The 24,174-nt window shown below is 49.0% G+C and overlaps 10 protein-coding genes across 10 annotated transcripts; 2 read left to right on the top strand and 8 right to left on the bottom strand.

Moving 5' to 3' along the window:
* Window positions 1-657: 657 nt before the first annotated feature.
* Window positions 658-2,691, bottom strand: LTR84_005039 (uncharacterized protein; the record flags this gene model as incomplete). The annotated part of the gene is made up of 1 exon (XM_064848611.1): window positions 658-2,691. The coding sequence occupies one exon, from the start codon at window positions 2,689-2,691 to the stop codon at window positions 658-660; it is 2,034 nt and encodes a 677-aa protein (XP_064711235.1).
* Window positions 2,692-4,027: 1,336 nt separating this feature from the next.
* Window positions 4,028-5,066, bottom strand: LTR84_005038 (uncharacterized protein; the record flags this gene model as incomplete). Its single annotated transcript, XM_064848610.1, has 2 exons — window positions 4,028-4,848; window positions 4,895-5,066. The coding sequence occupies 2 exons, from the start codon at window positions 5,064-5,066 to the stop codon at window positions 4,028-4,030; spliced, it is 993 nt and encodes a 330-aa protein (XP_064711234.1).
* Window positions 5,067-7,357: 2,291 nt separating this feature from the next.
* On the bottom strand, window positions 7,358-8,847 carry LTR84_005037 (uncharacterized protein; the record flags this gene model as incomplete). Its single annotated transcript, XM_064848609.1, has 2 exons — window positions 7,358-8,586; window positions 8,637-8,847. The coding sequence occupies 2 exons, from the start codon at window positions 8,845-8,847 to the stop codon at window positions 7,358-7,360; spliced, it is 1,440 nt and encodes a 479-aa protein (XP_064711233.1).
* Window positions 8,848-10,214: 1,367 nt separating this feature from the next.
* LTR84_005036 (uncharacterized protein) lies at window positions 10,215-11,809 on the bottom strand (the record flags this gene model as incomplete). Its single annotated transcript, XM_064848608.1, has 2 exons — window positions 10,215-11,666; window positions 11,720-11,809. 2 exons carry the CDS (start codon window positions 11,807-11,809, stop codon window positions 10,215-10,217), a joined length of 1,542 nt encoding a protein of 513 aa, XP_064711232.1.
* An 810-nt stretch (window positions 11,810-12,619) lies between these two features.
* Window positions 12,620-15,886, bottom strand: LTR84_005035 (uncharacterized protein; the record flags this gene model as incomplete). Its single annotated transcript, XM_064848607.1, has 6 exons — window positions 12,620-12,791; window positions 12,854-12,930; window positions 12,990-13,377; window positions 13,435-13,609; window positions 13,663-15,774; window positions 15,844-15,886. 6 exons carry the CDS (start codon window positions 15,884-15,886, stop codon window positions 12,620-12,622), a joined length of 2,967 nt encoding a protein of 988 aa, XP_064711231.1.
* Window positions 15,887-17,295: 1,409 nt separating this feature from the next.
* LTR84_005034 (uncharacterized protein) lies at window positions 17,296-19,319 on the top strand (the record flags this gene model as incomplete). The annotated part of the gene is made up of 4 exons (XM_064848606.1): window positions 17,296-17,465; window positions 17,528-17,695; window positions 17,758-17,989; window positions 18,045-19,319. 4 exons carry the CDS (start codon window positions 17,296-17,298, stop codon window positions 19,317-19,319), a joined length of 1,845 nt encoding a protein of 614 aa, XP_064711230.1.
* A 571-nt stretch (window positions 19,320-19,890) lies between these two features.
* On the bottom strand, window positions 19,891-20,791 carry PHB1 (Prohibitin-1, subunit of the prohibitin complex (Phb1p-Phb2p); the record flags this gene model as incomplete). Its single annotated transcript, XM_064848605.1, has 2 exons — window positions 19,891-20,415; window positions 20,465-20,791. The coding sequence occupies 2 exons, from the start codon at window positions 20,789-20,791 to the stop codon at window positions 19,891-19,893; spliced, it is 852 nt and encodes a 283-aa protein (XP_064711229.1).
* Window positions 20,792-21,083: 292 nt separating this feature from the next.
* LTR84_005032 (uncharacterized protein) lies at window positions 21,084-21,526 on the top strand (the record flags this gene model as incomplete). The annotated part of the gene is made up of 3 exons (XM_064848604.1): window positions 21,084-21,163; window positions 21,224-21,249; window positions 21,345-21,526. The coding sequence occupies 3 exons, from the start codon at window positions 21,084-21,086 to the stop codon at window positions 21,524-21,526; spliced, it is 288 nt and encodes a 95-aa protein (XP_064711228.1).
* Window positions 21,527-21,949: 423 nt separating this feature from the next.
* On the bottom strand, window positions 21,950-22,595 carry LTR84_005031 (uncharacterized protein; the record flags this gene model as incomplete). Its single annotated transcript, XM_064848603.1, has 2 exons — window positions 21,950-22,069; window positions 22,161-22,595. 2 exons carry the CDS (start codon window positions 22,593-22,595, stop codon window positions 21,950-21,952), a joined length of 555 nt encoding a protein of 184 aa, XP_064711227.1.
* A 612-nt stretch (window positions 22,596-23,207) lies between these two features.
* Window positions 23,208-23,642, bottom strand: LTR84_005030 (uncharacterized protein; the record flags this gene model as incomplete). Its single annotated transcript, XM_064848602.1, has 1 exon — window positions 23,208-23,642. One exon carries the CDS (start codon window positions 23,640-23,642, stop codon window positions 23,208-23,210), a length of 435 nt encoding a protein of 144 aa, XP_064711226.1.
* Window positions 23,643-24,174: the final 532 nt, after the last annotated feature.

Below are 24,174 nucleotides of genomic sequence, written 5' to 3'. Positions count from 1 at the left end.
CATCAATAAACAAACGGTCGTGCTCTGTGATAGGTCATCTGTTACTGCAACTTGCATCTGTGCCGGTCTCAAGCTTCATCACACCTGCCTGTATGGCACACGGAAACGAAATAGAAGTTACCAACGGAGCAGTCATGGGGAGATTTGTAGTCAATCGAATAGAAGCTGTGGGGGAAATTCATTATTATCTATTAGACTGACTTTTCTATGGAGTCAGGGAACTCTGGTAGCATTCTCTATGCTCACAAGTTTATTAGCCTTTCAAGGAGGTTGCAAAGCACTCATTCTCGATGTACAGAATGCTGGCATCTCCATTTGCTATCCAATATCGTGACAGTGTATTTTTGTCTTCTGCGACAATGTGCCCTTGCATTCATTTGCATAGGCGTAACCTTTTCGTTATGCGGCTCCCAGTGTGTGAGAGACTGTCCTTCTAATATTGCGATCAATCTCGCTGGTCGTTGTAAATCATATGTTCTGACAGGAGCCTGCTCGCTGTTGAGGTTTTGGAACAAAGGGGCATGGTCGTACATGGGTATCAAGTAGATACGATCGTCAAGAAAAGTCTTCTTACACAAGAGTTGATTCGATCGGCCGAACCAAATGCGGACACAGCGAAGCCAGCTCGTCTAGCTGCTTGCGAGACTGTCGGGTCGTTCAAAATCTTCGCAGATGTTTGAGAGCACGCTCTTCTTCATCCTCCAGGTCGCGATCACGCTTGTTTTTTCTTGGAGGAAGTGGAGGAACAGGAAATGAAGGAACAATCGAATTGTGCACTGAAGTACCAGGACTCGAATAATTGGGCCTCAGTCGAGGATCGATATTGTCAAATTGAGACTCGATTGTACCTGAACCAGCGTCAAACGACATGGCATCATAGTTGTAACTCGGTTCAATCCAAGTTTGAGAGTTTTGAACAAGGTGTGTTGCATCTCGCGGAGCCGACGGTTGAATTGCAAAGCCAGTGTTGCTGTGGTAGGCTAGCCAGTCATCATCAGATACATTGCTCCAATAATGAGTTTGTGTGTTTGTTTGAGCATGTGGAGAAACATTTGGAAGTTGAATAGCCAGATCTGACGACAACTCAAGTGGAGTGTCATACCCACAAGCCGAGATGTATGCACCCTGGCCATAGTATTCATTCCTGACAAAATTTTGAATTAGATTAGTTCCCATACCCTGCCCTCTGGTGAGCAGACGCTCCAGACGTTGTAATTGGCTCTGCCTTGTGACAATAATGTGGTCAACAGCACGCTGCTGGAGCACCAACAGGTCTTCGCCATTGGATTCTGCCAGTACACGTTCAAATTCGTCAATGAAAATCTGTTGAATGCTATAATCCCAAGCAGGAGAGTTCTCAATATCATCACTGAACACGAATTGTTCAGTATCATCAGTTATAGTCCAAAGGCCAAAGTCTAGCAGCGTTGCTGCATACAGTGGACCATTTGGGTTCCTCAAATCCTGATCCAGGGATAGGATCAGATGCCCTGTCTCTCTGATATCAAGCCACTGGTCGGCCATGGCTGCAGAATAGCGCACATATTCGGGTGAGTGGCTGAAAAACGGTTCGTAATCAATTAGATGGTTCGTTTGGGTGAGAGGGATGGGTGTAAAGGGGTTTGACGTCAATGCTTCTGCGCCGCTCAAACTGGCTGTAAAAGCTTCCTCCTCTGTTTCATTTTCGTCCTCCTTCAATGTACCCTTCGTCTTGCTGATTCGGTCAAACACTTTCCCATACTGTCGACGGGGTTGGGCATGAGGATTTGGGTAGAGGCCTCTCAATTTTGAGCGACCAACTTGATTCTCGCGCTTTGGATCCTTGAAATGCCGGAGTTTTGGCTTTTCGATAAGTTCTTTCATGCCTTTGAAACCGAGGGATAACATACGTCGATCAAGACGTTTGGTGAGGAAGTTTGCTCTATTTCTTTTGTCGGCGCTCATGATACCATCTCTTTGGAGTGCGGCGACGGTGTCTTCGTGCAGAAGGTTGAAGATGTCTAGGCCGGTAAGCATTCGTTGGATGAAGGGATCGAGTCCTTCGCCATTGAGGTGATTTGGGTAGGATGTGCAAAGTTCCTCTATTGATAGTTCTGCTGGGAGAGGTTCAGTACTGGCTGGATACTCCTCCAGTTCACCATAAGTGTCAAAAGCCACGCTTTCACCTGCGTTGCGTCGTGTAACGGTTCTGGACCGCTTTTCGTTGCGAACCGCGACACTCTTCTCGGTAGGATTGATTGTCGCCTTGTTTTTTGTAGCTGGAAGAGTGTTGAGGCTGCTGTAAGAGGGTTCAGTGTTCTCATTCATTCCAGCGGCAGTGGTTTGATAAACGTTGGCAACCCCTGAAGCACCAGTGCCACTAATGAATCGATTGGGTGTTTCTTCAATGTCTACCATTTCTTCGTCAGTATGAGGTGATTCCTCATACCAGAAGGGTGGATACACACTTGCTTGCTCTGTACCAGCCAGAGAAGCCTGGGAAGTGGTGTTTGGGTCTTGAGCGTGCTCAAAAAATCTTCGTGGAAGAACATCTTCAACGGCCGCCTCTATAAGTCCCGCCAGAGTATCGTTGAATATGGTGCGCTCCAGAGTCTGCTCTGTTTCGTCTTCGAACATGCCGAAACCTGCATAATTGGACAAGGGAGGTATGAAAGAAGGAGGTGATCCCTCGGGTGGATCTGAGTGGTTCATGTTGTCTGTCTGCTCGACAGGAAGAGGAAACGATGGAGATGCGGGTGTTCGATGCCTCGAGTTCTTTGAAGTCTTGAAAGGAGTTCAAGATCCTCGAGAACTCAAGAGAGATAGATAGTAAGGAGGATGGAGGAACAGAAGGGGGAAGAGATCGGAGAGAAAGATCAGACAGTTCAAAAGGAAGATATATCACAGTGAATGTATAGCAGGGGGCTCCCGATGCGCAACCGCGCAACGAGGCTGCCTCATGCTCATTCAAACTGCACTCGCTTCTTTGTACGAGTCTTGATGATTGAAACGAGGCTCGTAGCCTCGTACAGTACGGGCATTGTCTCTTTCAGTTTCATTGATCTCCATTATACTATACAAAGACTAATTAATGGCATCTCTTTGTTCTCGAACACAGAAAGAATGACCTTTCTCTATTGTTCTTTGACGAGGCTCGAGAGTACTGAGACCTCGAATGACCATCAACGCGTCCCTCGATGCGGCTGCGTCCTCTCCTGGGGCTCAGGCCAGTATTGAAGGCAGAATCTATCTATGGTAGTTCACTGAGCTGATCACTCTTGAGGGGTTCATGGTCATCGTTTCGAACGGGTTTTAGTTCGATAAGCGAATCACGACCGGTAACTCCCTGAGGCTGGGGGAATTCTGTGTCGTACGAGGTATGATCGACTGAAGTCTGTTGTAAACCGATCTGACAATATTGGAGTGATAGTAACGACTGTCCAGTAGTAGCGCTATTGAGCAAGGTCTTTCACGAGGCATGGCTTTCTCGCTCCAAGTGAAATATGGGACTCAAGAAGGATCCAATCATGATCTTTGAGCTACACATCTTCATTCAATGGGATAATGAAGCTTTTTAAGCAGTGTCCGTTCTTCCCTGCCAGCACTCTGACACAACTCGAACGCCAGACTCTCCCAAGGCTATCACGACGGCCAGGCTCAAGGCTCTCAACCCCAGCTCTCCAATCATAGAACCAAGCTGCCAAGTTCAAGTCTTCCTGCATAGATTTTGGCACTTCTCGAGCTTCGCAACCACCCCAGTTTTCAAAGTTTTCTTCTGATCACGAAGGCTTCGTCCGCCGTTATCTTGCTCGGTGATGGCTCCACGGGTTCTCTGGCTATCTCGATATCTGTGTGTCCCCTGGATATCCACCTTAATTTTTAATCCATGCTGAGCTCAGTAGAAGTCGTCTCGCAATGGACAAAGTCATTCTAGAGCAGGCAATGATAGGTCCGAGACGTTATCTTGTTATGACATGTTCCTCGTCGCAGTTCTTCCTCGACATTTCGATCATACACCAGTCCGTAACCAATCCCAATAAGCCAGATCTCAGGCATCTGAGACTTTGTGAGTTCTAGCTTTCCACGGTTCTTTGCGGTTTGACGGTGCAGACTTTGGATTCAAGTTAAGTCGAAGAGGGTTGCTCCTTCCATACTCCTTGTCGGCTGGTAAACCACTAGGACATTGTTTGGCCTCTCCACACAGCTTCCTCAGCCCAGCTTCCCCCAACACCTTTTCGACGTAGCTATCCATTCTATTTCGAATGAAATTTGCAGGTGGGGTCTCCTTCTTGTGGATTCCTTGAGAAATCCACAGGTCTTTGATCGTTTGCGAGGTTTCCCTCACAATCATCTCGGCCGTCCAGAAGTACTGTATGAATGCCTCCAGGTAGTTCCCTTCGAGGTGGTTTGGATATTTTGTCAAGATGTCCTTACAACTTGTGTTGGAGGGTAATGACTCATCTGCTCTTGGGAAGTTTATCAATTGTCGATAGCGTGCTACCTTGCCGTTTGTTAGCATGCCGGTGGTCCGAGTACCATAGACAGGTCTTGAATATTGTTCTTTGGTGGTTTGGTTGGCGGCTCCTGGTGCTGTATTTGCACTTGATCTTTCAGTGGACGAGCACAATAATGGCCCCGTGGCATGCATGATAGTCTTCACCGCTATGCTTTCGTGCAGACTTCCTGGCACGAAAGCACCAGGTTTCGATTCAGCTGGAGGTAGGACCGTTGGATCCGCATCGATGGTCTGGTCTGGATGGTGCTCAAGTATGTCAGTGTCAACTGGGGTTGTGAGAGGGAGATTTTGAAAGCTCGTTGGCTCGGCTGAGGCTGGAACTGGTTGTGAAAAAGGTGCTTGTGCTGCTTGTGCTACTGCAAAATTAGAGAGAGCCCACACTCTAGATATCATGCTTACTGTTGTTGCCCGGGCGGTATTCATTTTGTAAAAAGCTTGAGAACTCCTCGTACTGGTTAAAAAACCACACTCCGTAAAAGGGAGGTAACGGGACTTCTTCATTTTCGCAAATGGACTCCAACTCGAGCCATTGCTGGATGCTGAGATCGACATGCTGCTCCTGCTCGTCCATGGTTTGGGAGTAGTACTGATTGACTGTGCGAGAACAAATGACTCGGCTCGGAAGAAAGGGGAGTTGGATTTCAGGTATTTGACAGGACAACCAGGCGTGGGATTGATCAATGAGTGGGAGCTCGTCAGATTGGGAGAAAGACCTGCATATCTCTGTACTGTGCAGATAACTTGGATTTGATTTACTGACCTGGGCGGGCAATACGCGATTAGTGTGCATTGCGACTGATGTTGCAACATTGGGCGACAGTCGTAGTTAGGGCGACGATATTTGTCGCCCAGCTTTGCAGAAGCTGCACCTTAATGCTCTGTACGGCATGCTCTCAGGTTTTTAGCTGCTCCCCATGGTGCTTCAGGTTTCTAACTTCAGCGAGGCTGCTCTGAAGCCCATAATATTGGTACTTTTGTCATACACTGAGTTTAGATCAGACTCAAGCGGCAAGGCTGAGACTCCAGTTGATGTATCTAAGGACATCACCAAGCCTCTGACCTTCAACTATCCTGTTCCTGGGTGCCTCGTCCGCCCCTCGAACTCAATGCCAGCTACAGAGCGAGTAAGAGATCCTCTTCGACTTTCCAAGGGAGGTGCTGACTCGAAACCCAGGAAATAGCTACTCATTGTACTGTAAGAACAAAGTTTGCAGCCCCCGAAAAGCCTGTGCCTACCCCCAACAACGCCCACCTTTATTTGGTGCTCAAGAACACAAAAGTCATAAAACAATGCACAAAAGACACTATCTCCCCAGGAAATCAAGAAAACGAAGAGAGTACGCACAAGACTATGCTTCTGTGAACCCTCCTCGCATTTCTTCTAGACTCCTAGTGGGTTGCGGTTGTGTTGGTTAGTGAACCAATACCTCCACTTTGGACGGAGAAGACCCACGTTTTGAACAAGGCTGACGAATCATGTTTAGATTACTACAAACACGCTCCGCCTTTATACTATTCCCACGATGGAGGTAGTGATGATGGACAACGATTCAGCATAAAAGCCCGCTCCCCTCCCCAAGGCCACGAAGCTTACGAAATGCCATCAATGGCCGGATCCTACTATGCATAGATAAATTGATGCACCTCTCCATTCCTCCCACTGCCCCCAATCTGTCAAGACTACATGAACATGGTCACTGCTCAGACGAGAAGGAAACACATGGCGCACTTGATCGGACTGGCTCTCAAGAAAAAGAAGGACATAACATTGAACAAACATACATACAACAACAATACTACGCAGTGAAGGAACCATGTATCGCCGAATATACACAGCTGAGCAAGAGCTCACAGAGATTCCGATAGACCTCCCAGGCAACCCGTGCCTACCATTCCCCCCATCCGCAGCGGCGGACATCCCCACACCACCTGTCCCCTTTCCATTCCTCCATCCAGCGAACCAATCCTTCCTTTGCAAATCTAAAACATACAGATCCAAGAAAAGAGAACTGACAGATAGATGAATACAATAAAGAGGTGGGAGCTATAGGTTCAACGAAAGAATCCTCGGTACAACTCGAACCATGGTTGCCCAATCTGTAAGCTCCAAGAAAAATTCAGGGGCAGCGAGCCTCGTCTTGGCACCCGTGACCAGCCGCCGCTGCCATGAATCGAGTGGTAATTTATCAAAAAACATTTAGGAGGAATCGGGAGGATAAAACACAGTAGCGCTTAAGAACAGGTCGCTTTTACCTAAAAATGCCTTTATATAAATGAATATATTTCAGGATCAGCAGCTTTTACTGGTGCATGCAATGCAGAACAGCAAGCAGTGCGAAGGACGACTGTCACGTGATGTGATCGTTGAACTATCTCGCGAACTCTGTGAGTCTTCGAACTAGATTTCGAATGAGGAGTTTCATAAGTCTCATTGAATGAGAGAAAGAAACCGAAGTCGTATGTGCTTTGAACAGGAGTGGTCTGGTCTAGCAAAGACATGCTCGAGCGGGTGTTAAGGGGTGGAAAGAAAAGGTGAGTCGCCATGGGACATGAAGAATAGAAAAACAATACCGAAACAGAGATAAAAGCCATGGCTGTTTCATATTTGGATTTTAAAGATGTCCAATTGAATTAGTTATAGTTTCTTATACAACAGGATCGCTCGTCGTCATGATCCATATAGGCCAAGTAGCCGAATCTGCAACAAGAACACAGACCACGTCGTGGCCACATCCCGTCATGTATCAGTTTCCGACCCAAAACTCCCCCACATTCTTGTCTCTCTCAGCTGAAGATAGAAAAACGAAGCCTTGACCATAGCGATCGCTTGCAAATTCAGCTCTTGTCTCCAGAGTAGCGATCTCAACCATTGTAAACCAGCAAGGTCCTTACTTTGGGCTTCTCGAGAACAGGTACTTCATCCTCTGACGCTAGAGTCGTATGCCTGACTCCAGTACTGTCCATTTCGCACGGGGGGGGGGCACGACCATGACTATTTGCGAGGGCAAACAGGACGTTGTCAATCATAGCCTCCCATTTGCCATAGAACGTCTGGTATGAATGCTGCCGCATCTCAGTGGTCCTGAGCATTTCCAGTTCTCGCGTCAGCATTCCTCTGGCTCTCAGAGTGTCGAGTTCTTCCCACGCAGCTTGCGTCAGAGGGTCCAGCTCACTTATTTTCTTCATGAAGTCGTTGTGAATTGTCCAGTACCAACGAAGTGTGATGCTCCCTGGGTGTTCCGATATATTTGACTGGGTCGGTAATCTTGCTTTGGTTGAAAGGGCCAGGTAGCGAAGAACTCCTCTCAGCGTGCTATCGCCTTTGTCATTGGTATCATAAGTGCGTGCGGCACACTCGAGTTGTGAGTATTGAGCGCCCAATCTCTCAAAACGATCCTCCTCAGAATATGTGTGCGTATGCTGATTTTCTCTGAAACCTTGACCATATACCTTTGCTTTGCACAATCTTCGTCGTGTCATGACGGGACCGTATGGAAGAGGTATTGGCGTGCGTTGCTGTGTCACCGGCTTCGAGAACACTTCCTTCGGTTCCTGCAACTTGGCTCGTTTCTGAGGTGGCTGCTCAAACTGCTTCTGGCTCTTGTCGGTCTGCGCACTATTCTGTACCGATGAAGTATCGATCTTGGAGTGGTTGCGCTTCTGCCCGCGGCTGGCTGTCTGTTGCGCTGAGAAAGACTCGGTGACTGACTTAACGGGCTTCTGCATCGTCCAGCCCTTGATCAACTGAGAAGAAATCTGCTTGGAGGGACCCTTAAGAACAGGAGATTGAACTTTTGCCGGGGGCGGTTGTAGTCGATCGATTTCATTTGTCAGTGCACAGAATAGCTCTGCATCAGAGATTCCCAACTTTGATTTGAGGTTGGAAAAGTCCTCATCATTCATCTTCAGCCCATTCTCAAGCAGGTTCATAGTATTGTGGTACTGCACGCCAAACGACTCGGATTTCCATGCTTCAAACCGAGTGTAGTAGTCTTGTTTGTTGACGATTATTCTTCCGCAGAATTTGCGGATATGGAGGTCATCCTCAAGGAAAGTGAAGCTCTCTTCGCCCCATTGTCGACAGAGGTAGTCTGTTGGAGGGTGTTAGCTTGTTGAACAAGTTTGGGTCTAGGAATTTCACCTCTCTTTTTGCGGAATTTGATCTCCATTGTCAGCTGGTCCCAGTCATCTAGCTTTGGCATCTCGAAGACCAGGGTGCTATGGAGCCTCACAGGAGGAACATTTTCAGCTGGAGGGCTTGATTGCTTTTCATCTGCTTTGACTTCTGTGGCCCAGGAATAACCGGGAGGAGGCTTTTGGTAGCCCTGCTCGAATCGGACTCTTGGGGCCATTGTAGTGACTGTATACCAAATGGGAAGGGCGACAGAAGGGACTTATATGCACTCTCACACTTGTTGACATGCGGGTGGAAAGGGGGCAACAATTGAGTGGAAAGAGGTTTTGGTTGTTGCCAATTGAGTAGAGGTTCCGTCGGTCTCAAAGACCAATATCAGTTTCAGTCCAGTTGAGTGGTTTCAATTCGATCCGGCAGGGAGACAAAAGAAAGAGAGAGAAAGAGTGGAAAAGGAAGAGCGAGAGCGACAGCAACAGAAAGCGAGGCAGTCACAGATGTGACTTTGCGCTGTGCTCTACGCTGTCGCACTATCGATAGCACCTTCGTTTTGATTTGATTGAAGTTGTTTGTTCAAACAAGTAGACATTCATCCTGCAGTCGACCAACGATAACAGATGACCTGTCTCAACGGAGAGATTTATCTCCCATTTTCCTAGCTCAATAGACTTGGGTTAGACATGCTCTTGTCGTTACTCTTTGATCTGCCTCCTTCACTATCCAATCTTCAACGCACACCAAAGTCAATATATACTTCACATTGAACGCAGGGCTGGGCTTTTGATTGGGACTACTATATACACCTACAATGGTCAAAAGCAAGAGACAGGTTTCAATTCCCGGAGAAAGATGTCTTTGTGTGCACTGAACCAGAAGGAAACCACAGAACCATGTCTGAGGACTAAAACGTTGACACGTGAGAAAAGTCTGCACGCTGTATCAAAATGTAGACCTCTGCAATGGAACACATCCTTGCAGTGAGTTTGGACCCTAGATGCGATTGTGCAGTTACGAGCAAGGAACATCCAAACATGAACGTGCTAGAAAGCATCTTCACAATAAGTTATAGATGCAGTCAAGATGTAGTCAAGATGCAAGCTGCATGCTGCCGAACTGTGAGTCGGGACACGGCTTCTGTGTGTTGAATGTGGCGTAGCATATTGAAAATTACAGGGAGAGGCACAGTAACAACAAAAGAACAAAGAACGACGTTGAAAGAAAGACAATTGTGAGGCCAATGGACTGTGGGGTACAAATTCTCCGATTGGTTGGCAAGAATGTCCCGCAGAGCATTCATTATCCATATATCAATGTCTCTTAGATGGTGGCTGTTGACCTATAATGGAACTATTGGGACAAGGCATCCGTTTCAAACCCAAAGGGACACATTCTTGAGAGGCATATCATGAGACCCGAACAGTAGTGAATGATCCATGGCCCGTCTCATTATTTTATTCAGCCGCAGTGGGTCGGCCAACATGGGTATGAACAGCTCACCAGGCACCTGCACGTAGAGTAGGTCATGACAGTACCCAGCCATGATCCAGAGCCCAGCGAAAACTTTTAAACTTCCTACTGCGTAGTATGTTACAGAATACCCTGCTTCTGCAGATCAAGGTATATGCGCTCAGGCATGACATTTCCCTCGCCGTCCTCCATCTGCACAACCCCATCATCCTTGGAGTCCTTATCACGCTTCTCCTGCCGGATCTTCTCCCACAGGGTCAACGCATCCTGGATCCCCGTGATCTCACGGAACAGCGTCAGGCCGCCGGTTCCAGAACCGGTGATGCCCAGACACTTCAGGCCGTAGACGTGGCGCGCCTCGCTGAAATGCTTATCGAAAGCCCGCCGTCCCATGTACACGAAGTTGCCGCAGATCTCGCACGAGAATTCCACGCCCAGCCCGTGCAGCTTGTATAGCCAGTAAGGGATCGGTTTGCCGTCCCACGCCAGTGGCAGCTTCAGCGGGTTGTAGACCTTCTCTTCGTTGTCGCTGTCTGAGCCCGAGTCGTCGCCATGGTCCCCGCCTCGTCGTTCTGCCGCCGCGACTGCCGCATCATCTTCGGCGAAGAGCGCGTCTAGTTCGGCTTGTCGCTCCCGCTCTGTCATGCCTTGCTTGCGCTCCACATTCACTCGTGTGTTGCTGCGCTCGTTGGACAACAGGTCTGCTAGAGCGCGGATCCGCGATTCGTGGGATGCGATCACGCGCTCCTTCAATGCTGCGCCCGAAAGTGAGCTGGAGAACGATTTGGCTACACCGTTGCTTGCGCCTTTCTTATTCTCCACATTTCGCAGATGTTTCTTGCCCGTAAGATGCGCTTTGTAGACATTGGGATTGCCGAATTCCTTTTCACATTCTGGGCACCAGATTCCGGAGCCTGTACCTTCAGTTTGCGGTCCGCCTGATGCTGTGCTGGCCGACTCCTCTTTGGACCACCCAGGAACAGAGCCCTCGTTCCACGCAGTCTCAAACTCCCGATCTAGGCGAAGGAAGAGTTTCGGAAGATCATCCAGAGGCTTCGTTCTTCGCACAAAGCTCTCAAGATAGCTGGCTAGATCCGCCACATACTTCAGGTATGAGTCGGTCACTTTGTTTTGTCTCTTGATGGGTAGGCGCGGAGGCTCAAAGGCGTCAAAATTGTCAAGATATTGGAGGTAAGAGAGGCGCTTCACATTCGGCAGATTGAGGTAGGCTTCGTGCAGAGTTATCAGATCGAGAAATCTTCCGTTCGACTCTTCGCCCGTAAACATGTTGTCCACCTCGGAGACAACTGGTTCTCCCTCATCAGGCCGCCGGCGTTTATATGCGCGCTCTAAGTTCTCGACCGTCTCATTAGGGTACCGCCGGTGGAAGTCCTTGACCTCTTCCAATTGTTTGTAAAACTCCTCAAATGGATCGCCAGTGGAAAGACTCTGCACTTCTTTTATTCGTGCGCCGTCCGCATCTTTGTAAATATCGAGGAGCCGTTTCGACTGTTCTTGTATTCGCGTGAGGAAGCCGTTAATCTGGTGGTCTCGATTTAATCTGTCTTTTATCTGGAGAATGTTAGTAGGTTGCCAGAACCTTGGACACTTTTTACGAGACTGACATTTCTGGAGCCCTCGGCGATTCTGTCTGTGACACCTTGCTCAAGCCGCTCCAAATCCTCATGGAGGAATCTTTGATCCTCAACAAGCATTTTAATTAACGAAGTGGTGCGATACCGGCGAAGAAAGACTGCTGAACATGTGCTCGACTGAAAACTATCGCGAACGCAGGCGGCGGAAACAAAATGATGGAGAGTCTGGCGGAGCATCGAAGCCACTAGTGATGTTACCACTAGCACGTTCTAGTGCGACGCCAACGGTCTTGGCGTTTTCTAGAGACCTGTTGCCAACCTCCCCCCTTTTCTTTTGCTTCCTCTCTCCAGTCAGATATACTATTTAGATATCTTTAACATCGACTCATATGGGTTTTCTACCAAAGTTGAATCCAGCGAATATCTGTACCTCAAGTCTCGACATTGAGATCAATGTTGTGCTCTGCCCAACTCAGCATAGCACCAGTAGACTCATATCGCCCATGAGCTTCATCTGCTCCGAAACTCTGCTGAGGGAGGTTATGGAAGCTGGATACAAGAACGACAGACGGTAGAGATTTATCTAGGCGTGGGGTTTTATGAACTCCGACTAGGTGTTCAAGCATGATTCTAAGTCTATCCGGCGAAGGGTAAATATGTGGTAGCAGAACCCCAGTTCTTGCTCGAGTGCCGCGACAAAACCGCGGTCTCAAAATTCACACATAAATGCAATGCAGGTCATAAGTCTCCCAAGGCTTATGCCACACGTTCCAAAAAGCTCGCGCAACCGATGCTTTTCCCAAACTTTCTATTTTGAATACCGCTCTCGCTAAAAATGCGGACACGTCAGAACTTATTGTTGCAATAAGAAAAATGTCGTCTGGTCGATTGGAGGCGTGTCGACCAGTAAGGTAAAAGACCTTGTTTCGCTCACGGCGCTTGCCTGAACTCCTCAATGACGCTGCGTGGTTTCACGTACTTGAGTGGCGATTTGTATTCGTATGGCAGGTCAAAGGCGCCGGGACCTCCGATCTCCAGGCCTCGTGGTGTAGTCCACACGGGATGTGGCGCGATGGTCATGACAGTCACTTTCAAGCCGTATCTTGGATTATCCGTCAGTTTTGCATTCAATTTGGGGCTCTCCGGTTGGTTCCAGAAGCTCACCTGTATTCCTGGACACCGATATTCTCTCCCGTGGAGACATCCAGCAGGAAGATGAGGTCGGGAACCGTTGCCAATACCTATCAAGATTTTGTTAGCGAAAGTAGGATCTTGCAGGATCAAGAGAATTGGGACTCACGGTCTCGTTGCCTTGCTTGTCCTTTCCAAGTACTGCTAGATTTTCATTCATGAATGGAATTACAACCTCATTCCAGTTTTCGCTTCTGTCGGCATCGTTCTCTGCCTCATCTTCACTGAGTGCTTCAATAGTTACCCTGCCGACACTGTGAGCTGTCTTTGTGAGACCACTTTCGACACTTCGAATTTTGCCAGTGAATATGCGTTGTGCGGTTTCGGGGCCTCCGCATTCTTCGATGAGGGCATCTGCAACTGTGGACAACGTTGCAGATTGCTGTGCGATTGAGACCACTCGCCCGAGTCTCCATGCTAGAGAATGGGTGTTGGGAATACCATAGTCTAGCATCTCTCTTCCAGTCAATGGAACACCTGCAGCTCCGCAGGCCATTCTATATATATGTCAATAAACCGAACAATCGCAGCGAGAGGGATTCAGGAACACCAACCCCATTGAGACACAGATATCACGAATGGCAATACCGGCGGAAGTGTTGTCGGTTTGATTGGCAGGAATGAGAACATTATGGCCCGTGCCACTGCAAAGTGTAACGGGGAGGAGCTCGTTGATCGAAGTCGCGTAGACATATCTAGATGTCATTTCGAACGCTGGATATGCTCGTCCTGCAAAAATTGTCAGTCTGTGCGACTAGGGAATGTTCTCCATCTATAGTTACCCATAAGGTCGCCATCCACAGTCGGTAAGCCGTAGTGCTTGGAGCTGCCAGCACCCAAACTTGAGAGACCGTTGCCACCGCCTACTTCGGAAGCAAGGAAGTGAGTGTACTCGACGTTCAGCTCTTTGGCCATCATATTCAATGCATGCAAGATCTCATCGCCACCTCCTCTTTCTATGCTCACCGCTGGCGTCCCAATCGCACCAACGGTCACGATGCAGTCCTTGTCTTTGAGGCTATCACAGCTAACAAGGGTGATGGAATGACCGTCTGCGAGGACTTGACGAAGCTGAAGGTAGGCAGCATATGGGGAACCTCCACCACCGGTCCCAAGAATATAACAGCCAATGGCGATGAACTTTAGATCGGCTTCAGATAGACTCCAAACACCCATGGACGATACATTTGGTCGATATGTCTTGTAGTCAATTTTTTCATCAGAGGACGCTTCGCCATTTGTCGCAATCTGATGAACTTTGGTTTCCTCGAATAGTTCCTTTTCGATCTCGGTGTCTGACTGCTCCTCAAGCTGCCGCATCTCCTGTCGTACTCTCTCATGGTCGGCTGGTAGCGCCACTTCAACCTTGATCGCAACTTGGTTGTCAGTGTATGGAACTCCGACAGCCTCTTGGTGAAGGACAGTGACTGAACTTGAATTGCCACCTCGTGAGACTGCGTGCTGTATTGCTTGAGCCTTGACATTGGCAATGCCCGCTTCAACATCCGATCCGTTGACCATGAGCTCTGCTGACCCCGAAATCTTCGCCATTGCTGCACCTATTGCGTTTGCAACACCAGCATGCTCGGGAAGAATAATCTTGCTAACACCTTCCAAGGCCGGAGGACATAGTATGGAACCACCTCCAACAAGAATAATCATACACGGGTCAGGCGCATTCTTTGACCGATCAATGCAGGCTTCCATGAGCTTTTTCATCTTGAGTTTTGCCTTGGTGATAAGCTTGTCTTGGAGCTCAGGCTTCTGGAAACCAATTGTCGCGTCTCCAGAAGCTACTACAATATCAGTAGCAGTTGTAACTGAACCTCCGAAACTCAAAGCCTTTGTCAGAAGGTCGTGGCCGACACTGTCTGGTCCTACCGTAACATCATCCGCATCAGCATCATGATGGATGATTGAACCACCACCGAGGCCCACGCTCTCGACAGATGGCATTTCCAGGTTGACCTTGACTCCAGCAATATCGGTATAGCTTTTAGCAAGACGAGGATAACCATTCTTCAAGAGATATCCAACATCAGTTGTCGTTCCACCAATATCCACAACCACACAGCCAGTCTGACCGACCTCAGAGCCGGCGAGAAATGCAGCACCTCGGATGGAATTTGTGGCACCGGAAGAGAAGATTCTGATTGGAAATTGCATGGCCTCGGAAAATGTGAGTAAATGACCGGAGTTCGAAGTCAGGTAAAGTGGGCATTGTAGGCCGATATTTTTCATTGCTGCCATGAACGAGCGGATTGCTCTTTGGGCAAAGTTGAGAATGGAGGCATTCAATATTGAGGCATTCTCTCTGGCCAATAATCCATTACCCGCAACATCCCGAGATAGCACAAAGTTGACGTCTGTCGACAATGATTCCTTGAGGATATCGCGGACTCTTTCTTCGTGATGATATTTATGGTCGGTAGGGGAGCCAACGCCAACAATCACGACATTCTTGATGCCCTTGGTTTTGATGATATTAGCCTGTTCCCGGACAGCTTCGGGGTCAATATCAGCAATAAGCTGTCCATCGATATTACAACCTCCAGGAATGATTGCCGAGTAGCCGTTAACTATCCGTTTTAACGCATTGGGCCAGTCGGCGAAGGGTGGTGTTCCAGCAGAGAAGTTGTATGAGACCAGGCGCAAGACTGCCACTTTCTCAACTCGAGATGAATCTCTTTCAATGAGTGCATTGATAAAATGAGTGGTGCCGATGGCGAGGGCAGATATTTCTGCTCGATCGACGGTGGATTGGTCCAGCAAAACTCTCAGCGTCTCCTGGACACTTAACGTTACATTCGAAGTTGTAGCCGCTTTGTAAGACGCCAGGACGGCCTTGTTCCCTGTTTGCGAGGCATCAAGCAATACCGAGTCTGTGTTGGTTCCTGCTCATATGGTCAATTGTCTGAGTACCTGGCAGTCGAGCGACAGTGCCCAAATTCGATCATTCCTACCTCCAACGTCGACGCCAACAATCAATGAGCGTGCTGCTGCCATTCTCGAGGTTGTAATGCCCACCGCAACTTCTGAGACTTTCAATGAATGTGATGAATGATTTTCCGATTTCCAAATCTTCGCTTCGCCCAATTTTGAATCGCGGTCTCAATATCCGCCTAGACTCGATATTGATTTATTTAATCATATTTGACCGGAGGTGATTATTTTAGCACGTCCGAATTACACGTCGAAACCAAGAACGGTAGGTGTAGAAATCCGGTGACTGACTAAGAATTGATAACAGGGCTAAGCTTGAAAACAATTCACGGGAAACATGTCGCGTGATTTGTCGATGGAATATCTAGTACCCAGGGAAGGGATAAAGCTAGGCGCCGAGTATTACCCACAGAGAAGTTTGGACTTTGGGTAACACACGTGTTTATCCACGTGTGAACCCGACTTTGTGAATAACAATACAGATTGAGAATGACACTTCTGGATGTTCATAAAGATACCGACCTATCTAGGCTATCGCCGGTCAATTTTGGAAGGCGGATGAGGCGCTCTTTGGTTCGAGTCATGGACCTCGTGGGCGTTCAAGTCAAGCATCTGCACCCCGCAGTTTCCAGCTTGTCGGATACGAGAAACCATCAGCCTCACTTGGGTTTTGGAGGGAAAGGGTACTTAAATGCGCTCGAGCCACGAGTTCGCTATCACAGCTTCTTCTAGCATCGGTTCAAGGCTATCACAACCTCGTCTCCTCTCGCATTCTTGGCTAGATACCTCCCTAGGTACCTACCTAGGTACCTTGCTATCGAGATGAAGTGGTACTCCACGTGACTGGACTCCGAAGGAATCTAACTAGCAACTGGGGCTGCTGGCTATCGGATGGGTATTTGACACCGCGATAGGCTCTTTAGGCACCGAGGCACATCGTCTCGGGTACCAAGAAGCTTAAGACGGCTCCCTCAGTTCAAGTCCCCAATTAGAGCATCTTTGGTGAATCTAGAGCCTTCGTTGCTATCAGCACGCTATCTCAGGCGTGCCATCCACTTTCTGATATGCACTAGCCATTATATCTGCGTTGGCTAGAGGAAGTCAATCCCTCTGACGTTCTGGCTTATCACCTGGCAGATTAACCGCTCCTATCCCGAGTCTTGGTATGCAAGCTTGAAAATGGCCTAATCCCAAGTGGCTCTATCATCTACGCCTAAACGAACTTTGCTGCCCACACCCGAGAAGCTTTACCCCGGAAAAGCGAGATAGGTTATGGCTTGATCCTGGTATCAACGTGGTTTGATAGTCCCACAGCGTTTCTGCTACCATGGCATGTGTATGGTGGACCTATAAAGTACCTGTTGCTTCTCAGCGTCGTTCTTGAGCCACCTTGACTCGGTAGTTGTGTTCTGGAGAACACTCCCTTGACACAATCCATTCCTCAGTCAAGTCACTCTTTTGTCCGACAGGCAATGGCTGGCTCGAGCAAACTCCAGTCGGTTGTGAAATGGCTTGCCATTGAGGATAACACCTACAATGGAGCACTAACGAACAAATGGATCAATCCCGACATAGTTCCATTGCCACCCAGTCGTCGAACATGGGGATATCTAGCATATCTCGGATTCGGCTCAATCGCAAAGTGAGTCCCTAGATACCGTATCATACACTTCTCGCAGCACGTACTAACACAATCCTACTCAGCTTATGTATCAGCGTCTGGGCTGGCGGGGCCTCGCTCCTTATCCTAGGCTTGAGCATTCCTCAAATCGTGGGAGTCATGATCGTCGCCCGAGTCCTCATTGTTGCTTTTATCATGGCGAATGGATGGATGGGAGGCGAGTGGCACATTGGCTTCACAATTGCCCAAAGGTATGTGAACCCCACGGTTTCGGTTGCCCAAGGGAAGGTTTCCTTACTAACCAACTTCTCAGATTAATCTTTGGAGTCCACGGCTCGTATATCGGTATCCTCATTCGAATCCTGCTTTCCATTATTTGGTACGGCTCTCAGGCATGGCTGGGTGGCCTTTGCGTCACAGTCATCTTGAGCAGCTGGAGCTACTCATTCTTGACCATGGAAAACACATTACCAGCAAGCGCAAACATGGTGACGCGGGACTTGATTGGGTTTCTACTATTCCACATCATCTCGATCCCCCTGATGGTAAGAAACAAGTCACTTTGGGTTCCAAATGAAGAGAAACTCATTCTTCGTGCAGATGGTCCGTCCTGAGAAGTCGAAATGGCCTGTCCTGTTCGCCAACGCTGTAACTTTCTTCGTTATGCTCGGCATCACCATCTGGGCAACCAACAAGGCTGGGGGCCCAGGTCCACTGTGGTCCACTCCGAATCAGACCATGGAGAACATCACTCCAGCATGGGCTTGGATCTATGCGATTGTAGCTTCTCTCGGAGCCATCTCGGCGGGAATTCTGAACCAATCTGACTTCACACGTTTTGCCAAACGTCAGGGAATGCAGGTTCCTGGTATCACTTTTGCGCTCTTCGTCCCGGGCATGGCCGTGCCGTTGATGGGCATCCTCTCAGCGTCAGCCAGTGTCACAATCTACGGCGGCGACCCATTCTGGAATCCCCTCACCCTCATCACACAATGGATGCTCACAGACTGGAGTGCCACCTCGCGCGCAGCTGCGTTTTTCTGCGGTCTCGCATTCCTAATCTCCCAGCTCGCCGAAAACATCCTCGGCAATGGCTACGCGGCTGGCATGGACCTTGCGGGTTTGTTCCCCAAGTTCATCAACATCCGACGTGGAGCACTCATCGGCGCGGCCCTCTCGTGGGCCGTTCAGCCATGGCTCTTCTACAACACGTCCAGTGTCTTCGTCGCCACAGCAGCCAGCTTCTCCGTCTTCCTCGGCCCACTCACCGGAATCATGCTCGTGGACTACTTCATCATCCGCAAGCAGCAGATCGAAGTCACCCAACTCTACACCGGCTCGCCCGAAGGGTCATACTACTTCTACCACGGCTTCAACCTCCGCGCCATCATCGTATGGGTGGTGTGTTTCATCCCGGCGATGCCGGGGATGATCTCGACGCTCAACCCCTCGATCAAGGTCTCCCAGGGCGCCATTGAATACTACTACGGCAACTATATCTTCGGCGCCGCCTCGGCCTCCGTCCTGTACTACATCGCATGTCAGATCTGGAAGGTCAAGAACGCGGGGAAACGCGACGAGTACGATTTCTACGGCACCTTTGACGACAAGGTCGCCAGCAAGAAGGGCATCGCCCCCTTCCAGGGCGTCAAGGGTGAAGGGGCACCGGAGGACGAGGACGACGAAGAAGGGAAACATGGCCCCGTCACTGTCGTCGATGGCCTCAGCGTTGCGGATGTCGGTGCCGCCAGTGCCGATCTGGCCGCGAAGCCCATCGAGCCCGTTGCCTTGGGCCGCACTGAAGCGGAGGATATCGAGAGACTGGGCATGACGCAGACGGATGCTAAGAAGCCTGCTTTGACTGCCTATAACTGAGGAACCAAGCATGTGTACACCCAACACACTTCCGGGTTGGCGAGGCCAGGACGTGGCCGATCCAAATCACCTTGGTTCTCGAAGTCTACTTGAAGCTGATTATCAGCCACCGCCATAGTAGCATCCCTTTATAATTATACCACATTAATTGTCTTGTTGAGTGTCCTGATAATCTTCTCGCTGGAAACCAGCAGCTGTAGAATTTGGTCTATTCGCAAAACGCCCATATCATTCGGTTAGACAGCGTTCTGACCACTCATATATCATAAGCTTCACTCGCTGGGAGAACGCTGTGCTTCAGAGTGCCGATATTACAGATAGACCACGAACAGAGAACAGGAAATCCGAGTGAAAAGTTGAGAATTCTCCCTGAAATATTTTTCTGGCCCATCGCTATGTAGTGCTACAGAGATAGAAGAGGTTAAGAGTTTTAGGTCGGTGTAGAGGGCCGATGATTATGTGTACAAACCCGCAGATAGCAAACAGGTTGATAACCTTTGCTTTCGCTTTTCGGGGATTAGATTTTGTCTGGAGCCTTTTTCAATTCACTGGATCTCCGAGAGGTCTCACTTTATCCCTTGAGGCCTAGTAAAAGTGACGTGCTCTTTCCCTTGCCACCCTCTCCGTCTCCACCACCGGGCAAGTACGTGACATTGGGGTTGCCAGCCAATGTCTGGGCGATGTCTTTACTGGCTTCAATTCTTCGGATCTGGATGAGACCATCACCATTTTTGGCGACGGCCTTGCTGATGATGTCGGCTGACTCGGCTTCACCTTCAGCTCGGATGACGTTGGCCTGTCTTTCTTGCTCGGCCTTTTCAACGATGAATCGTGCTCTTTCCGCATCTTGCTGTGCGATTTGCTTCTGCTCAACGGCTCGGGTGAACTCTCGTCCAAAGGTCATGTGGGTAATGGAGACATCTTCTAGAGCGATGTTGAACTCTTGTGCTCTTTTCAACAAATCGGTTCGAATTCGTTGCGAGACGGCCTCTCTCTGGGTAATCAATTCGGCGGCATCGAATTGGGCGACGATGGATTTCAGAACTTCGTTGCCGATAGATGGTAAGACTCTTTCATCGTAGTCTTGACCCAAGGACTTGTAACTGTTTAGCATCGGATCGCGCTTCAATACGCCTGTAACATACCTGATAAATCTTGGGGAGCTTGGTGACCTCGGGCCTATGCAGCACCCTCAAGGTTAAACTGACCATCTGCAAATCTTTACTTCCGGTTGTGGTACTGATGTTTCTCGGCTTGGTTCGCACATCATAAACAATGGCTTTCTGCAACCACGGAATCAAGAAGTGTGTTCCCTCGTTGACAACTTTTTCTTGGACACCAGATAGACGGTCGAAGATGACAGCTCGCGAACCACCCTTAACATCATAGATGGCGGCTTGTCCGAATGAGAAGGCGACAAAGAGGGGAATAGCGTATCTGGAGACGGCGTTGAGAACGTTAGGAGCAGCCATGATGGACAAGGTCTGGCGATGAGAGAATTGAACAGGATCGCCTTGGATGCAGCAACAAACACCGAGAGTGAGTTTGATGGAGGTGTGTCGAGTATTAGGCTGTCGCAGTCGTAGTCGTTGTAATTGTAATGCAGCACATTTTAATGATGCTTTGACCTGAGCTAACCGGATATGGTAAGCGCGGCCAGCTTCAAGCTTCCTTCCTCAACTCCATCCTCATCTTTGCCCTGCGCCGTTGAATTCTTGTCCTCGAAGACATTCCTCCTCCAGCAGTCACCAGATCATTCTCAAGATGCGTATTACTCCAGCTCTACGCATGCAGGTCACCCGCGCGTTGCGCGCTGGCCACGGCCCAGACCCCAAGAACGGAGTGTATGTCGGAATCTGATCTCCATCCCGAGTCCACCATGCTAATGAGCCTTTGACAATTAGATACATGGGCGGCTGGGGCAATCTAGGTACATGATCCCATGAAATTCGAATTCATACCCCCGAATTTACGAACCTCTCATCGTCGAGAAAACCGACCACTAACATCTTCCCTCCCTTCCAGGCTCACAGACACAAAAGGGCGTGACCACATATTCTCTCTCTCCCAACCGACAGCGACCCATGGCCGGTGCCTATTATAACGCTTTCTTCAATATCTACCGTCGAACATATCACCAGATTCTCTACTGGCTACCACCTCTGGTACTGGGTTACGTGTTGATGGAATGGGCTACAGAGAAGTAGGTTCTTCTTCTGCCAAACTATCCAACAACGAAAGGAAAGGACTCCCCATGGCTAACCATTGAACTTCACCATAGAAACGAATACCTCAACTCGAAGCCCGGACGATTGGAAACCGAGGCCGCAGAGGGCGGTGGTGGCGAAGAGTAGATCAGACAGAACAGAGCGTGTGAAGACTACAAACTTTTAAACTTGTACATAAAGGAAGCTTTGATTGTGCACGGGTGTCGATGAACCCCAAAGAAATTTCATTATTCCAGGACTCTGGGGTCTTTGAAGGTTTTCGTTTCGAAGTGGACTTCGTGATTTCATGTAGCTTTCGATGTATACGTCCTTGTAGATGCGTCCGGCTCATGAAGATGAGCGACAGCCAACGAACAAGCAAAAAAACAACTCCATTGAAAGACGACCAACAAAATAGCAATGTTATCCCGGTCCAATTCTCGGCATGTCATGATGCTCACTGAGACTGCTGAGATAGCGATTCAGCTCCTCGACCCTCTCCTTGTGTGTTTTGACACCTTCGCGCTTCAAACGCTCCTCGAGCTGGAAAATGGAGTTAGCTTTCGTAAAGTTGAGAGACAGAACCATCTAATGAAGCACCGAGAGAGAGAAAAGGAAAGGGAAAATCACTCACTCGCCTCCGCCGCTGTTCTTCATATCTCCTCTCGGCTTCTGTCTTGACATGCTCACCAGCGTTCTCTCGCTCCTGATGCTCTCCGGCATCTTGCTCCCTCCGAGACACAAGTTCCTTGCTTTCCTCCTCATCTTCTTCACCTTCTCCCCCTTTCCGCCTCCGCCTCCGCCGCCGCTCATCGTCCGCAACTTTTTCATCCTCATCCTGTAGATTCTTCAACATGACCGAACGATCCTGAAAGCTGTTGGCGTCATCGGTCCTGTCATCTCCATCCCCATCACCATCACCATCGTTTCTAGGCAGAGCGGCAGAAGACGTGGCAGACGGGTTGGATTTGGATTTGGATTTCTTCTTTTTCTTGTCCACTTTGCCGTCCTTGACGCCTTTGAGCTTGAGTTTTCCAGACCCGACCGAGGCGTAGTCGCCTGGGGCCATGGTTTTGGTTGCGATCGGGACGCTTGGAACGAATTGCAGTCTAGTCCAGCAGAGCCATCTTTTCCCGATCGTTTGTATAGAGACCCTCTGTGTTGAAAAGACACTCAAGGCTGGCTCGAATTATGCCTGCTACCGTGCCTTTTTTTGAGATGACATCGCAAGATTTCGCTGCGTGTCATTGGTGGGTCTAAGAGGCTAGGCTGTGTACGGTGGGCACCCGGGGTTTTGCCGATGGCTTTAGGCTTCAACCACGAGGGTCAGTTTCAACGTCGCATATGGTGGACTCTATTGACATCGACTTTTAGCAATGGTCTACGGGCAGAGACGGATGAGGAAACATCTCGTTGCTATCTCAGATTATAGATGAACCAAAATGGCAGTGTGCAATGTTGTGGTTCATAGTTCCGTTCTCCTGTCCGTTTGATCGAATAAATATTCGGACGTATAGTAATCCATGTAAGTCTAAATCAAAGCCTCCCATCTTGCACAGCAATAACACTAAAGCGAATGTGGTTATAAGAAATCCATTGACTTCAAAACATAAGAATACAATATCAGAAGGAAAGAAAGCCGGCCGTTCAAGTTTGCCAGTCTGGACACATTCCCATAATTTCAGTCCGCTCCTTGGGATTTCTTTGTCCCGCGAAACTGTCTTCCTGGACGAGTACCAGATGGCCCCGGCTGCACTCCCAAGACTGCCCGAGAGGTCGATGGTCTCGCGCGGCCTGCTTCCACCCACACATCCTCAGTGTTCTCAGGTGCTTCCAAACCAGTGGAATTTCTGCCACTGTTCAACGTTTTGTGTAACCTCTTCTGCTCGTCTCTTTCCTTGTCTTTGATTTTGAGGTTCTCCAACCGCCATTTCAGAGACAATTGTCCTTGGTGGAGGTCCCTGTCGGCCTTGACAGTTTTGCTCTCAGTGACCAGATGCGCATTTCTCGCCTCCAATGTAGCAATTCTCTGTTTCAAATCGGCAATTACTGCGTTCAGGGCGCTGTTGTGATTGAACGCGGTTGCAAGCAGGTCTTCATCGAATGTGTGAGACATTGCAGCTAATTGATGTAGCTGCTGAAATGATGTTGAAGATTATGTCTCTGGCCACCTACTGCGATTGGGTGATAAAGACAAAGGGGATTTCGCAGTATCTGAGACAGTAGGATAATCGTAACTAGAAACATGCCTATGGAGTACCACACCCTGAGGAGAACTCGAGATTCGCACAACTTGCAATCTTGATTTTCAAAACAACCTGAGAAAATGGAAGGGGTAAGGTAGGACTATTAATACCTTGGGAGCCCTCAGAGCCAGAGCAGCCTCAGAGCCAGACCACGAGCGACTTGGTTGTGAACCAACAGAGCCTTCCCCAGTGTGCATGAGGCTACATACATGTGTGCATCCTGTTGGCTAGCGATGCATATCTCGTGAAAGGTACCCTTGCTTCAAATGCTTCAAATTGATCTATTGCAGCATAAAAGGATGGTGGCTGTTGAGAGAGTCGTTCGCGGCTGATGAGTGAGCAGTTCGTCCACTTTAATGGACTCGCTTGACGTATGCTTGTCAATCTTGGCGGTGCAGTAAC

This window comes from Exophiala bonariae (genome assembly GCF_035927105.1).
Source record: "Exophiala bonariae strain CCFEE 5792 chromosome Unknown scaffold_2, whole genome shotgun sequence".
Lineage (NCBI taxonomy): Eukaryota > Fungi > Ascomycota > Eurotiomycetes > Chaetothyriales > Herpotrichiellaceae > Exophiala > Exophiala bonariae.
The sequence above is the reverse complement of the archived record's forward strand: the minus strand, read 5'-3'. Positions and strand labels throughout refer to the sequence as shown.